Source organism: Acromyrmex echinatior, chromosome 17 (assembly GCF_024713525.1).
Source record: "Acromyrmex echinatior isolate Ae372 chromosome 17, ASM2471352v2, whole genome shotgun sequence".
NCBI classification, from domain to species: domain Eukaryota; kingdom Metazoa; phylum Arthropoda; class Insecta; order Hymenoptera; family Formicidae; genus Acromyrmex; species Acromyrmex echinatior.
In genome coordinates, this window is record NC_141868.1 from 9,267,910 (window position 1) to 9,285,357 (window position 17,448).

At 33.1% G+C, this 17,448-nt stretch overlaps 1 protein-coding gene across 1 annotated transcript in view; it reads right to left on the reverse strand.

Annotated features, from left to right (window-relative positions):
- The window catches only part of Syn1 (Syntrophin-like 1), a 279,016-nt gene that overhangs the window by 45,566 nt on the left and 216,002 nt on the right, over positions 1-17,448 (reverse strand). Inside the window, exon 4 of the mRNA XM_087415086.1 lies at positions 419-627. Coding sequence (XP_087271212.1) covers positions 419-627 — 209 coding nt within the window. The remainder of the gene's footprint in view (positions 1-418; positions 628-17,448) is intronic.

Consider the following 17,448-nt stretch of genomic DNA (forward strand, 5'->3'; position numbering starts at 1 on the left):
TTAGCTTTCATCAGTAAATATTTTTATTTATAGTGCACAACAAAAAATAAACATGGAGTAAAAAATGTATTTTTGTAATATTTTCTTAAAAAATTAATACAATGCCATGGCTTATTTCGAGCTATAATTAAATTAACTTTAAATTAATATGATCAACAAAACAATTTGTTAATTATACAATATTAATTTAAAGTTAATTTAATTATAGCTCGAAATAAACCATGATATTGTGTTAATTTAAAAAAAAATAAATAAATATTTTCAAGGTAAACCTATTTTTATCGAAAATAAGGCTTCTACTGATCGTCAATATAATATCATGTATAGAATATTCTTGGATAAATTGCAACATAGTATGTTAGGAAGTTACCCTGTATCAGCATACTTCTCAAAGTGAATGTTCGGGAACTTCTCTTACCTGAAGACAGTGTCTCCTCGCCAACCAGCCTATGTGCTGAAGCTGCTGCGGATCTGGAAGTGCTGAGGCCAGTCGTAATGCTTTCAAGGTGAGGGCTGCCAACGCCGAGTGCAAAGCATTGAACCAGACGTTCGCTTCCGTGTTGTCAGCGGCTCTCAACCAGCATTCGTGAACACCATCAGGTGAATGTAATTCTAGGATACGCCCATCTACAAAGAAACAAGAAAGAAAAGGATAACATGGTATTCTATAAAATGATAAAAATTGTTGCGCGCATGTAACCATCATTGTTAACTTTTTATAGATGTGTATAAGGAAAGAATAATTTTACTGAAATATCTCTAAAAATTTAGTTAGATAAAGATTTGGAAATAATATTATTGGACCATCAACATAATTATGTAGGGAATTCAAACATAATAAGCAATGAAAAAAATTTTGATATTCCAACAATCAGCTTCAGCGTTTGTAATTATTTTAATAGTTCAACAAAATTATTTTCAGATCTGTATCTAACGTTTTCAGACATCTACCACACAGTAAAACCGTTTTTTTTTTTCGTGTAGTAAACGTGTTAACATCTTGAATACAGCATATGTATTCTTGTTTTTAGAAAACTTTTAAAACAAGCTTCATTCCATAATTATAAAAAAAAAAATACATTTTTAATACATATTTTTCTGGTACGATTTTATGCTTTATATTATTTTATTTTTACTAGAAAAATTATCAATTAAAAATATTTAGAAAGCAATATTTTCACATCTGTGATGCACTTAATTCTTATAATTATTATATTACGACCTCGAGTATCAAATTTTATCTTGGAAAACGAGAGAATGTAATTCAATTCACAATTCCATTCTTGAAAATCTATTTAATAATTTTATTACATCAAGAGCTATCGAAATAGCCACTTTTTTTCGTGAAAGTTGGGAGTTCTGCGAGTTATACTTGGCAAAAACGAGACAAACGACGGCACCAGAATTGAACTTGGTTGGCGTCGCCCCTGGTAGCTTATAAACCTTCCTCTCTTTTCGTTAACACGAAAACTTTAATACATCTGACATAAATCGCGCGAGATCGATCACGAAGGCCTGAAATAAGTTTATAATCAGAATATCGCTAGTTCTAGAGATTGTCTCGCTTTTCGGCGTCTCACATAATTCGTCTACATATACTACAAGCCTAGAGAACTTTGCAATTTCCTGTTTGGCTAGTTTCTAGATTTATTATGCTAATAAACTAGGCTCATTTTTCAACACCAATAACAACTACACCACTGCAGCTTGTTATCGATCCGTAAAATATATTACAAGTAAAACTTCTATTTAGGATTTATTAATTATAATAGTATAGCATTCTTAGATATATTTACAATTAGACGTTACATTTGGTCGCTAAAAGATAAATAATTATTATTGATTATTAAAATTTTTTGCTTACAAATGATATAACTATACGTGATAGAATGTTATTACAATAATTCGGATGTAAATTTTCATTCCTGTATAAATAAGTTTGATAAACGGTTTCACAACTCGAAACTGCAACCATTTCTTTCGCTTGGCAAGCATAGATTCACGTCGAACTCATCGGCATTTCGTACGGAAACATACCTTGACGTGCTCTTTTTTCCGATTCCGTGTACGCATTCTAATCGCCTTCTATCGAGAAACGGCGCGGAAAGTTCCGGAAGCAGCAAACTCGCGCTACGTGTGCGGAAAGGCGCGGCGGCCGTAAGAAAATATTGAATTTCCGATCAAAAGGAAATTACGCTCGAGTTAAAAGCCCCTTTATGTCACTCCTGTCTACCCGGCCTTTTCTGCCTAAAAAGAGGCAAACGAGACGAGTACTGCTCTTGCGAAAGGGGACAGAAACATCGGGAAACGTAGCGTGATGTCGAAATGATAGGATCACGTGATTAATGCTTTCTCTCATCTACTTTATTGTAAAGGGAATTTAATCGATCAAGTATATTCCGTTTAATCCTGTAGCGGAAAGCAGGAAATTGGTATATCATAAGTTACAGCGTTCCAAGTGGGATTGAATCGTGTAGTATATGACGAACCACATTTGCAATTAGATATTTTACATTCTAGCTACAGTTAGAACGTTGTATCAGAAACAAAAACAATATTTTATTTTAAGCTTACTGAGACTAAATTATAAAATTGCATTATTTAAAGATATACCTGTTGCAGCCAGATAAAAGAGAATTATTCGTGACAAACGAGGCGAAACTATCGCGAAACTTACTATCCGATAATCATGCTCAAGTGCAAATATATTCGATAAAAGAATGAAAAGTGTTTTAGATATCCCCTGATACCATTCTTGTCGAGTGACAGCCACTTCTCAGGAAATACAACGCCATGTTATCCGGCCGAGCGAATTCTTTGCCAAAAATCATCTACCGTAATCTTATCTGTCTGGTATAACGCTGAGAATATCACTTATATGTATAATATAAAATAGCATATCTTTAGATTGTTTCATAAAAAAAAGATATAAAAAAAGATTCCAGTGCAGCAGCCCTTCATTTTATCTAAGAGTTATACGTCATTTAAAAAGAACAAAATAAGATTCTAGAATATAATGTTCTATTTTTATATATATTAGGTGCGCAACTAAGTTCTCGCTGTTATTTTGATGAAAATGCCATCAAAATAACAGCGAGAACTTAGTTGCGCACCTAATATATTTCTTGAATCCTAGACGAATTGTCAATATAAATACTCACATTCTAAAATGTTATCACATTTGCGACCGTATTTGAGTGAGCATGGTGCAATTTTGTCGAATATTTTTGCTCACTCATGACCCCGATACTCGGAATTATTAGATCTTCATTATAATTGCACAAAAAGAATGAGAATTAATTGAAGTCCAGACGTACCTCTTTTGTGAATAATTCGAGCATATTGAAAAAATTAATAGAGTTATTTATCAAAACGTGCCTTTGCACGTTTTTCGCTTGCTGTTACGAGGAAATATTTCTTTGTAGTTTTTCATATACGGTGCGTGCCTTTTCGCCGAGAATGCAATTCTCATAAAATCTATGGAAAATCGCTTGATTTGCATCAAACAACCCTGCGAAAGATCTTTATGCTCGTTAGAAGTATAAAAGGAAAGATGTAGAATATATGAAGAGAAAGATATAGCGTAATTGTAATAAAATAAAACTTTCACTTAAAAAAAAAAATTAAATTAAAATTGGAACTAACTCGTAATAGGAACATATATTTTTCGATGTTTAAAGAAATATATGAATTTTTGGGACTCAAAAATTTTATTATTTTTATTTTTTGTTTTTAGTTCTTATTAATTTTTTATTTTTTAAAAAACTTTTCAAGTTCAAAACAGGTAAAAATAAGATTATAAAAAAACATAAAATTATTCCAAATTTCCATTATTATTAAAAATTGTTTTTAATTTCAGAATCATCGAGATCCATATATTTTACGGATTAAATAATAGAATAAAGAGAAAATAATTATATTTTGATTGTATCTTTTATTTCCCATTAGCATTTTTATAATTATTAATTATCAAACCTTTAGGAAAAAAAAAAACTGATTAATATTTCAGTAAACTGATTAGCTCTATCAATAATTGATGATAGCGCCTCAGAAATTGATGAAATATCATTACTTATTGCATAGTTAAACAGTTTATTAGAACACTAATCTTCACTAAGTTCTTTTTCTTAAGAAGATACCTTAATTTTTACAATTTTTAATCTTCCTTGTACAAGCCTTCGTAGAAACTTTGATGTTACACAAACGCGTTTTTGTCCGCACATTTGTAGGGCTTTACACCGGAAGAGTCCTTTCCGCAAGAGACGAACTGCTTCTTGTCGGCGAACAAGATTGCCAAGATCCGCGAAAAATCTGCGAAGGCCTGATTCGCTCTAAAGAGCGGAAGGACGAGGGTGGCGTTTGGGTAATAAAATGTTGAAACGACAAAGGCAACGAAAGGATGAAGAGCAAGGACTGAGAAAGACGAGATGCCCACAGTTCCGCACGACGATGGCTCAAAGGAAATCGAAATGCGCTCGCGTCATTTCGTTACCTCGCTTTCCATTCCTTTCCTTCACCTTCCACCCTCACCCTCGCGTTTTCCCTCGTAAGAGTGCGATTCCCCTTGAACGTAATTTTCCGGACATTCGATCGACCGGATTTCGCTTTCGTTTCGTGTTTTGCGCTTCGTATGCCTCTACGAATTCTCCAATTTGCTTGTCAAGTCATGAACATATGACGGAGATGAAAAGGAGGACAAAGATTTTGTAGAAAAATTATGTTTTATTACCTATATTATATGGAATTTGTTGGTTCTTTTCAATTTTTCAAAATGTGCAAGATTCTCAATATCTTTTTTTAATTTAATTCCACAATTATCTATTATAAAACTCTTAAATTCCGGAATTATTACTTGTGGTGTGTTTATATTCTAGTAAGAGAGAAAATACGAACACTGTGAAATATTTGTACGGATATATGTATATGTTTTTTATTAACATTTTTTTTCTTTTTTAATAACTATTCTTTACAAACCTTTAAATATGCAATTACATCGAAAACTCGATGAAAGAGCTTTTTATTAATTAAAATCTTTATTTTTTTAAAATATTGTTGCAAATAAGCAAGATGCTCAATGTTTTCAAAACTGGTAAATAAGAAAACAATCAACAATATAATACAATACTCATGTTGTTCATAATAATTATTTCAATTGGGGTATAAAAACTTCAGGTGTTTACGTAAAAAGTATCAGGTATCTATCATGATTTAAAATAAAAGGAATCTTCACGCACTTCATTCTTTTACATCAACTATCACGTTTTTCAATTAGTTAATTATTCTTTTACAAAATTTATAAGATAAAGGATCGCACGAAAAGCTGATGCAAGCGATAATGCACGTTGACGCATGGTTTATTACCGTTCATTTGATTTCATGCGGCGTTAATAACCGTGCCGCTTATAACATCATAATGTCATCACGTGATGCGAAGTAATATGCGCAAACCGTGCCTAGTTACATTCTATAACGTTCAATCAACGGAATCCTACGTACTTATTAACAGCATTATCGCGCGGAATGGCACGTATCTATTAATTATATTACTGGAGCAAATAATTATCAATGTAATCACCAAGCCTGCGTCGTAATATTCATAATGTTACGAACTTAACATATTACCAATCATTCTATTTATTCATTTATGTACGTATACTTGCAAGTATTACTTTGGTGAAAAAATATTACCATTCTCGACAAGCACCGTCTCGTAAATAAATCTACGTTATTAGAAAAAAGACACAGATATAATGGAACATTTTCGTAAAAATTCATTTAGATTAAAATCAGAAAAAAAGAGATTTATTTTCCATTATAGTTTCATTTTTTAAATCCAATACGTTTATTTCCGTCATGAAATATTCACTTATATCCGAGTCTACAGAGATACAGTTTCCTGCTTGCTTCAACCAGAGGAACGGGGAGCTTCGATTCTCCTTAGAAGGAAAAGGATATCCATCGTTTTAAAGTTTGATGGGCCATCCGGCAACAGGACGCCAACGTCGCTAACAACGATGACAAAGATGGCACACTCTAGCATGCTGTTCCGGATCTCTTTATGTGCGCTTAATGCATTTTTGAAGGTTGGAATATCATAAAGACGAGCCTGTAATAAACTGCGCGACGGTGGCGCAAACTCACCTTCGATAACCACCCTGCACCCTCCTTCGTCCGGCGTTCGCTTTCTCAGTGTCTTGCATCGCATGCTTCAATGTCTGCTTACAGGGAGGGTTTCGAAGACAAGGGGGTGGCTCTGGAGGGTGACTGTGGAGGATGGAGCTGCTAGCTGCATTATGAAGGGAAGTGCCTAGAAGGGGGTTTTCAAGAGGGTGAGCGAGATGTTAACAGCCAGACAGCATTGTCGTCAAACCACATCCGCCTTTTCTAATCAGAGATATTCGTTCCCCTGTGTGAATTCTCTTGTTAATTTTTCACGATATGAAGAATCAAGGAAAAAGCAATCAAAAATATTAAAATGTTCCATAGTGATCCGTTAGCTCTCTTAGGAGATTGATGAAAAATATTTATATTTACGGTAAAATGAATTTAACACAACGATTGAAATCATATCAAATTGTACTTAAATTGTTTTTTATTGTTAATAAATAAATACTTGATATATATACTAATTACTTCTATTAATCAAACTTGTAATTATTTAATTAATTGTGTATAAAATATGTATAAACTTTGCGTCGGATAAACTGTCACACGATTCTTCATGTCGTTTGCATTTGGAACTACCCAAACAGACCTAAGACGACCACGATAATTATCCGCTTCTCAAAGTTCCTGTTGCGAAAACAATCGGCGTTGAACGGCAGAACTTAGATTACGAGGGTAAATAATTAATTGTCCATAATTAAGTTTCAACATTTCTTAAAACCATTCGTTTTAAGGTAATTCATCTTTTATTTCCAACAAAATATTATACTTTTAAAATATTTCATCTGTATAGCGTAAAGAAAATAAAGTTCTATATACGTGAATCGAACGTAAGATCTTTACATCTTAACGCGTCCTCGCGTCGCAAACTATTTCCCTGGTGCGATTATTCATTAAGAGAGACAACGGCGGCGTATTACACCGTCGTGTAATGCCAAGACGACACGACGAAAGCGAGTTACAGCGCGAATCCAGCCACGATGTCGGCACCGGCTGGCGTTTCCTTCCCTCACGGTTGAAGAGCTATGCTGATGCAATGGCGGCTTCTTCAGGGGGAAACTGCGTCAGACAAGCTACACACGATTCTTCATGCCGTTTGCATTTAGGACAACGCAAACGGTCCTAAGACGACGACGACGATGATGACGACGACGACGACGACGACGACGATGACGATGATCCGCTTCCCGAAGTTCCTGCTGCGGGAACAATCGGCCTGAACGGCGGAACTTAGATTGCAAGAGTAAGCTGATGTTACGGAAATTGAACTTCTGAAGAAGGATGCGTATCCTGAAGGAGCTGCAACCATGTAATCGACGTCGTGCGAATTTCGCGTTAATTAGAAAGGAATTGATAATGTTTCAACAAACAGGGAATTAATTATGATAGAGAGTTTGTTATGTGCACCCCTTCCCCTCCCCCTCACACACATATTACTAAATCGATAAACTTCTACAAATCGTAAAGGAAATTAGAATGTAATATTATAGTATTATTGATTTGTATCAATCCGATTGATTAGTATTTGAGAATATTATGCACATGTGGATTTAATTTTCTGAAGAAAGTAAGTAGAAATCACAAATGAATATTAAATGGAACAAGAATGTTAGGTAACTTATTTATTATGACAATATTTCTAAAAATTAAAAATTTTCATTAATATTATATTCTTAATAATTCTTTAATTAATAGCTTTAATTAATAGCTCTTTTATGGATTTTCAATGAAATTACAAACACAAATATTTGTAAATAATAGTTTAATAGTAAAAAGAAAGAAAAGATGTTGAGCAATATTTTACAATTCACATTTTCTCGCAACTGGAGTATAAAAACACCTCAAGTGACTATTCCATGTTAATACGAATAATTAAGGTTCTTTGTTAATTCATTTGTACTAAAACTTCAGTGATACTATTGGATAGTTTCGAAAGGATTAAAACAATCCTTTTCCAATAAACTAAAGCAAGGTTTACTGAATTCTCAGGAAATGGTTGTTTCTAGTAAATCTCGTCTTTCCTGGCAATGACGACGTCGTTTAATTAGAATAGTCTGGGATAATTAAAGGGATTACTAGCCATCCGACAGAAAAGATTCGAGGTACGCCGCAAGAGGTAACTTCTCGGTTTCGTACGACTTTTTCTCCAAAACATTTAAAACTTCACACAAGCGTTTTAATTCTTCAAAATGATTTCACTCTTTAAAATGATTAAAAAAAATTTCATTCTGATGTTCTATTTTTCAATTTGTAATTTGTATATAAAATGTTTGTAAAAATTATGTGTCCCCATGAAAAAATTAATAGCAACTTTCTTTCTGGAATACAAAATACACGACATAGTATTGATGAAAGGACTGACAAAGCATTCCAAAGTATAATTTCAGCAGAATTAAAAGAATTTATTTAATAATTATTTAATAATTATTATTAATAATTATTATTTAATAATTATTATTTATTTAATAAAAAATATTACAAAGTTAAAAAAAAGAATGAATGATACATGTAAACAACGCAAAAATTTATATCAATAAATATTTTCTAAAACTTTAATTTAATTTTCCCATGTTTATGTTAGGTATGTATGTATTCGTCAGGAATATACTAAAATGGTGCAGAACTCATTCTGCGGTACACAACTCCGAACTTAGTAAAACTTGTTTTTTCCAGTGGATTAATTTTAGGCAATCCTGGCATTCGTAATACGCTAGACGAAAATGCGCGCATTAACATAACTCCGCAAATATCTGCTGTACTGTGAAGTTCTGCATTCGCAATCTAGTAAACCAAGTAGGACTACAGTACAGTCCGTTTTCTTAGTAATTTCCTTATTTAATTCGACGAGAGTTTACTGCTAGCAGATAAACTTCTAATGAATCTCAGTTGATAGAATAATGGAACCATATCGATGCGCGCTGTGTTGATCGTCGGAGATACCTGTAGATGCCTTTTATGATGAAGGGGACCACAGCGTTAATTAATTTTACGCTGTTTCCCGCTGACGAAGACTGCTTTTATGGATCAACGGGATTAACCGCAAGCTGCCCAAAGAGACAACGCGATCACATATATGAACATTATAGATAAATAGATATCCCTGAATATTATATTCTTCAACAAAGATTATGATAAGAGATATTGAACCAATTTTAATATCTACTATAATAATATTTATCATAGAAATATATTAAGAACTTATATATATATATATACAAACATTAAAAAAAAATAATTTTATTTATGTTGAAATTTATGCATATACACATATCATGTATAATTCAGAATTTGTATTCAACAGACATTTTATATCGTGTTAATTATAATTTATACGTCCAGCACTCTTACATTAATTAATTTATTTCTGTACTTCTCTAAATCCTTGCTTCGGTAATGTCACAAAGAACTAGACGCAAAACATTCCCGTACGACGACACAAACATGCGAAATAAAGTACGATGCGTCACGGGACACGTAGAAGAGTAAGAACGAGCAACTGCAAGGGACAAAACGCGTGAGAAAATAGGAAAAGAAGAAAAGAGAGTCGAGAGGGAGGAGAGTTGGCCGGCGCGACGGGAAACAGTAAAAATTTGCATCACAATCGTGGATAGAAATAATTACGCGAGAAACGCGCGCGCGCAAATGGAAGGGGTGGCGCAGATGCGAATGCGGATGCAAGAAGGAGTGGAAAAGGAGTGTGGGGGAGAGATAGAGAAACGACTAGCCGGAAACACGACTAGAAATTCAGATACGAGATACACCGAGAAGGGAAAAAAGCAACGAAGATTCAAAAGGGGCGAAGCTGAATTTCCCTGTTTATATAAAATAGGAAAAATAAGAGGATGAGAGAGAGAGAGAGAGAGAGAGAAGAAAGTTCGGAACATCGCACGTAGAAAGTAGACGCTCCGATGCTGCAATAATCCGGAACAAACAGATCCAACAAAAGAACAGAAGCTACTGAACAGATGTAAGTTAAAATACAAGTTGGTCCAAATTGCATCAGAAAGCTGTAATCTAGTATATTAATCTCTTGCTTTGTTGATAGGTAAGTTTTCTTAAGAAGCATAAGATAAAAATTGCGTATATATATATATATATCAAATAGAGTACAAGATATTTGCTCAATGTTAAAAAAAGTGACGAAACGCGTCTATTATAACTGTTTTATCTGCGGAATTTATATAGCGAATTCCGAGATTGAAAATGTTACTTAAAATCAAGCTGAAGAACGGTAACTATTGATATTCGTGTTCTTTGAAAGAATCATCAATTCTTAACATAATCTCCTTTTTGAAGACATTAGTTGCTTTCCATTTACACACAAGTGAAACTGAGTATTTGAAGTGAGCTGAGTATTTCGTACGCAAATTAATGACGTCATTACTTGCTTACTTTGTTAAAAAGTTATTACAGATATAACACAGATTCATAATCTCATTTTTAAAGTTTGAGTTTACGAGATTTACTAAAGCACACAGTCTCGATCATGTGCAGATTATAGGCAAAAACTCAGTTAAATCTTATTTGTCAGAATGCAAAAGAAATGCGCATTTAATTGAGTTAACGTCACAAGTAAGAGTTAACTGAGAACCGATGTAATTGGAAAGCTATAATATCAGACGCTTTCTTAATGTAGGGGAGACCGGGGCTAATAGACTCATTTTTCAGTTTCGAATTTTTACAGACAAAATTAAGAGACTTATCAAAAAAATGAATTCTACACCAATTACTACATACATTTGACTATCTAATACTATTTTGATAATAAGGGAAAACTGATAACTATGAAAAAAATGCATTTTTCTAATGCATTCCATCTGATTCAACTAACCCCGCGGTAATTCGACTAAGATTATTAAAATAAAGATTAACGTATTTTAAGCTACATCTTTGGCTACATATTAGTAAAACTTTTATAAAAATATATTTTAAAATATTCGCTTCGCAGGACAAAGCAATGCTTCTTTTTGCAAAATTTGTTCATTTCGTGCAAAAACACATCGAATGAGCCTAGTTTTCGAGAGGACATGAGGGAACTAAACTTATAACATTTACCACTGAGAAAAATCTCTTTAAAGGAATAAAATTTTGAGTAAGTATTATAAGAGTCATCACTAAATCATCAGTTCCATGCTGTGGTTAGTCTACTATCCGTTCATTTTTTAAAAACATTAATAATATACGAGATACATAACAGAGATACATAAACAAAAAAAATCTGTTGGACTTTATTAAGTAAGAACTACACTTGCTATCTAAGTAGAAATCAAATATCTCAAACAATCATATACGATTGTAAAACAAAAACTTTAACAATAAAAATACTTTACTTAGGTATACTTAGGTATACGATTTTCTAAAACTGTGTTAACTTCTATCATAGATGTGTTCGCAACAAAATGTTACAACAAACTTAGTTACGGCAGTGCTCGCTGTTGCGTGTTTAGATACGTTTTTACGCGTGTTTTATTTTTAATGTAGCCTCAATTAATCTACTTACCCCTATAGTCAACTGACCCCGATCTCCCCTATATATAAACATCAGAGTTTCGGAATTTCTCATGTTTTCAGATATAATAAAAAATCGATTGGCATATTAAACACATGTTTAGCATTTAATTACATATTTCATTATTTATAAAACGTCTGTATATAATGTATTTGTATGTTAGATCGTCAACGCTTAAACCCTCGGACAGCGAATGTCGTGTTGCAGTGTCCAAAGTGAGCCAAGAAGAAAATGAAATTGTTTTGAAACGTTTGAAAAGCAGTTTTTTATCATAATATGTAGTAAATTATTTTAAATATGTGAAAGAAGAAATAAAAACACATATTTACCATAGAAAAAAATATCCATTTATTCATTTTCTTCGCAGTTGAAAAAGTAAACAACTCTAACCCGCGGGTCTCGCGAGACTCTACGTCCTCCGGCGGAAGGTTAATCATTAAATAATAATAATTAAAAGGTATCCGTTCAACTATTAAAAAAATTTAATATATTGTACATGTAATTTAAATTTTATATAACTTTAATTTTCATTTTTTTATTATGCTTTTCATTCATGATGAACATTCGTTAGATAACAATTTTAGTAATGTTTATTAATAATATTTATCTTATTACACATTTAATGATAATTGTATCTACATCACACGTGCTTGAATATATTCTATTATCTAATATATCAAAACAAGATACATTTATGTTAAATCTTAAATTATGTCTTTTTATTCGAGAATTATTATTCCCGAGGTCTGCGGCGAGAATGTGCAGCTAAATAAAGGCGACAGAATGGGACAATTTAAGCTAACCAAATTCATATTGCAACAGAATTATGTCTAATATATAATGATAAAATTAATTCCGCATGGAAAGAACAAGATTTTGTTGAAATGTCTAAAAATTTAACTAGACACAGATCTAAAAATAAATTTATTATTACAATAACAACACATAGTGTCACGACAAATTTCTATCTGTGAAATGAGTATACTTATAATTCATCGATTATTTTGCTGTAAAACAGAATCTGGAAATTCTCGTTCTACACTTTTTACTACATGACTTCTGACGTTCTAACATTATTATATGAAGCAGCGTCGCTTTGATGCAAATATGATCTTTACAATTATAACACACGATGGTTGAATTTGATTCCAACTTGATGTAACTCTGCGTCTTAAGAATATTATTAATTTTACTGAAGATGGCCAGATTGTGACCGAAACGTTTAATGTTTTTATTGTAATTCGTATATGCAAGAATAATTAAATATCACTAACTACATCTTGTGCTGTGGTTCTTTATGCTCTTTCTTTTCATATATTTTTAAATTTATTGGGTCAAAATAATTATGTAAGATGCTTAACTAATTACTAGAATGTTAAACCATTTTGCAGAATTATGTTTAAACGTTCTACATAATTATTTTGATCCAATAAATTTAGATATTTAGATATTTAGACCTGCATTTAGTTAAATTTTTAGATATTTCAGTAAAACTGTTCTTTCTGTATGAATAATTTTTTTTTTATTATCAGAAGAAATTTCCTTTGACTAGAACAGATATTTATAATACCATAAACAAAAATCAAAATATTTCAAGTGACACTGCAATACCAGGTAAAATCTACAGAAATAAATTATCAAAATTTTTGTTTTTACTTAAATTCTTAAAATTCACTACCTATTTTACACATATAAATAGTTCATAAAAGTCTGAATTTTCTACTTAGAATTCACGCTTTTATTCTTTTACGAATCGTTTTTTGATGTAAGATACCTAACACGTGCTGAAGCTTGGTAGGTTCTTCCGAGAAATATTCTATATCCTCTCATTCCAATATCCGGCCGTGCGAAAATTCAAACCACCCGCCAACAGTATGGCAGCGATAACGCGCGAAAGCCGATATCATTCTGTGGCGGACTGTTCGTTCTGACCTGACCGATATTATCATGACCGCATCGCGATGCATGTGAAGTTTGTTTGATTTGTTTCGCGTTTGTGAAATTATCGGAATGCGTATGACTGCGTATAGTATTAGTGTGAACATCGATAAAGCGACACACACACACATATATGATCAATTTTGTTTCTCCACCGTCCAGAAATTTATTTAAAAAGCAAAGGTGCCAAGCTAATATTTTGCAGTTTCAATAAATTTTAACAAACCTGTAAATTAATGATCTCTTGTAATAAAGCAATGAATTACTCTGATCTTAATTCGAACGATGTAAATTCAAATGGTAACAAATTTCACAGAATGTGAATAATTTGTGAAGAATTTAAGATTCTTAGAAATATCCAAAATTTAAAGTAATAAAGTTTAAAAATGTGTATAAGTTCGATATAAAAAAATCTCAAATGTAGAATTGAAAATTAAAAATTTTAATAATTATATAGACAAATTTCACTTAGAAAATTGAACAAATCCATTTTTTTCAGAAGGAAAAAACATATATAATAACGTTTTCTCGTATCAAAACATCAATCTTCAAGTTGCAAATAATCGAATTCCTGACTATTTGAATTTTAAAATATTTCACGTCTTAATTGAACAAATTTACAAATAAAAAAAAAATTGTTTAATTCTTACAAATCTTACACTTTTTTACTTCAACTTTCCCTAATCGAGTTTAAAATTGGAATAATTAAGAAAGTTCGATAGAAATGTATACCTACGAATAATACGACAAAATATGCATCAAATGTGCATCAATATGCATCAAATAGAACGGTCATGTCTGAGAAATTAATGCAGGGTGTAATTCACTTTTATTTGACATCGGGACAGTTTGAAACACTTTTTCCAATACTGTTTTTACGGAGATCCTCTGCGCAATCCAATTTGCCCGGTTGACAGAATAGCAATTTGGCGTGATATATCTATTTCATAATATTCACGACACGGTTTTTCCGCGGCTGCGATAATTTAGTTTTGCACCGTTGGACTACAAAAAAGCCATCTCCGGCCAGCGAATAAAGCGCACGAGCATGGAATACAACAATGGCTGCGTCGCACAATGAAAACTGCCGTTGTTCCCTTTGCTTCCTCTCCAAAACGTTCGACTTACAAGAAACTCTGGACCACAATTGCTTTCTATATTTAAAAATCGTTGCATATACTCTTGCTAAATAAACGAGGTGTGTACAAATCAGAATTTTACTGTCGCCTAGCAAAATTAGAGACACATCGATTTATCAAGATCTACGATAATACGATATATGTATACAGTAATATAGTATTGATAATATCAACATTAATGCAAGGTGGAAGACGTGTCTTTTTACGTTCTAAACTAGCAGGTCACTTTTATAATCGTGATATAGGTAGAATGCACTTTGCAGGCACTTATAGAGGCGCTTTATTCGAGGACATCGTGTAGAATTAACTGCATGGAGAAATCTTATTAAAATCTATATAGGAACCGTGCGCGAACTCGCCGGCACTTCCGGTATTACCAGAAAATGGCGAGTGTGGATAACCATAGGTGTTTTAATCGAATTACAGTAAGTGGGACGGTACGGTATTACGCAGTCATGTGCGACTTGTCGCGCTAATGGAGACCACGAGCTTAGAGTGACCCTAGAGAATAATGATGGACAAGCACTAATGCCGATTATTGACAGGATATAAGCTATTTCATCTCCACAATGAGCAAGCGAATGCATAAATAAAAATGTTAAATAATATTTAAAAAAATATTATTATCTTAAACTGCGAAAAATTATACGTTGCGTTTTTTATCATCTAACTTTTAGGGTAAAAAAATACGTATTAATTATTAATCGTACTGAGAAAGAAATTTTTTCCATAATCAATTTTAACAAAAAGTCAAATTGTCTTTTTAAGAATATTTAAAAAAACTGTTTCAAAAATTGTTTCACGCAAGTCTTTCAAAATAAACACACGTTTATTATTAAATTAAACTTTTCGTGTTCTAACTTTATAAATATTAAAGAAAGAAATAATTTTATATGTTTTTCCTTCAACTCGCTAAGTTAATTTATGAATATTTTTCAGTCACGAGACATTAAGGCACCCTCTTTAGATTACAAGTAAGTTGTCAAAGAGAACAGCGAAAAACCTTTGAACTTCTCTCTTCATGACGTGAGTAGACGCGATTTGATACGAACGGACAGAAGCGAGTAACGAGCGCATTGACAAAATATTTACCCTTGCCCTGGTAGTGACGGAACGAAGAGAGGTGCGCGAAAAAAAGCATTCCGATGCTCCGCTCGTATTTCAACGTAAACCGCCAGCACGTTTGATACGCAAATTCGCGTACTTTCAAATGCTCGGCGTATCGATCGGCGTCCTATCGAACTCCTTTGAGGGCGAACGGGGGTAAACGTCGGAAACTTTACGAGAATACGTTACTCCTCTTTTCCTCGCGCGAGCTTCCGTCGATAAAACCAGCTTACGCTAAACATTTCCGTTGAGGAATCATTTCGTTCTACCACCCTTTTTACGATAGCAAAGGAGAGAGAGAGAGAGAGTGTGAGAAAATGGGAGAGAAAGAGATTGAAATCGTGGTCGATAACACGAAAGTGCGTCAGTGATGATGAATCGCTATGGAAAAATAGCTTATTGCTGCGGAAAGTTTCCAAACTTATTACATAAATAATTGCACTTTGTAACCTTATAATTTCGAGAACATCTTGTAATATCAAAAGCGTAGGAAATTTGTGATCGATTTAATTTCCACGTGTTTACAATTATCTTGTTACACTGTAAACAATATTTTTTAAATATGTTTCACAATTTAATTAATATCTAAATTTTGTACGAAATTTTCAAGGAATTTCAGTTATTCAATCAGTAACTAAAGTATTATATTAGAGTTTGCAATTTATTACCAACTTACCGAAACTATTCAAAACTGGTATCAAAAATATATGTGCCCAAACATTACGTAAGTACGAGTAATTCGATAGTTCACCTTCGTAATTCTGTTTTAAATATAATAATAATTAGATACAATTTAGATATAAATTAGGAATTGATAAATACCTTTGTCATCCTCTTTCGATTAAAGATTTTTTTCATCTCACAATGGCTTTTTCTCTCTTCCTTTCTCACCAATTCGCTACTTTTCCTTTTCCAACTCTAGTAGCAATACAACGTTCGATAAAAAATTGATGAACAATCTCTGCTGAAACTCATCCCATGGGTCGCATCCCACAAGCCACATGGTCGTCACGACATCGATTACATTTCCTCGCAAACAGTTCTCGCCGCAATAACGTCGTCTTTCGAAAACTCGCGTTAGCATTTCCGATCGAGTTTCCGCGCCAGATGTCAAAGGAAGGTGGCGTGCCATTCTATCCCCGTTTTCCCTCTCACCCAATCTCAGGGGAAGTCAATTGGAATCGGTCCTGGGGGTGCATCGTGGCGCATCGGGTTAGCATTTCGAAGATAATTAGGCATGCCAGCTAATAACGGGACGCGAGTGAGCGTGGAAAACAATACCAGATGTCGTCGTGTTTATGGAAATTCATGTTAGGTCGGATGGCGCGTTAGGGTCGAGATAACGCTTGCAAATCGCATTACATCGAGCCCTACACTAGTCATCCCACCAACACTCTGTGTGTATACATAGAGTATCTGTTAGGTGTGACCTCACGAGTGCCAGAGCGTTGTAACTAACCTATGGTATGTCACTGGCAATACGCGTACAGATTCTCGATATGCTCAAGAAATTAATGAATATATAGATAGAGAATTTTGCTAATCCTATCGGATCAGCATAACTTATCTACTGTATACGAACGCAAACTG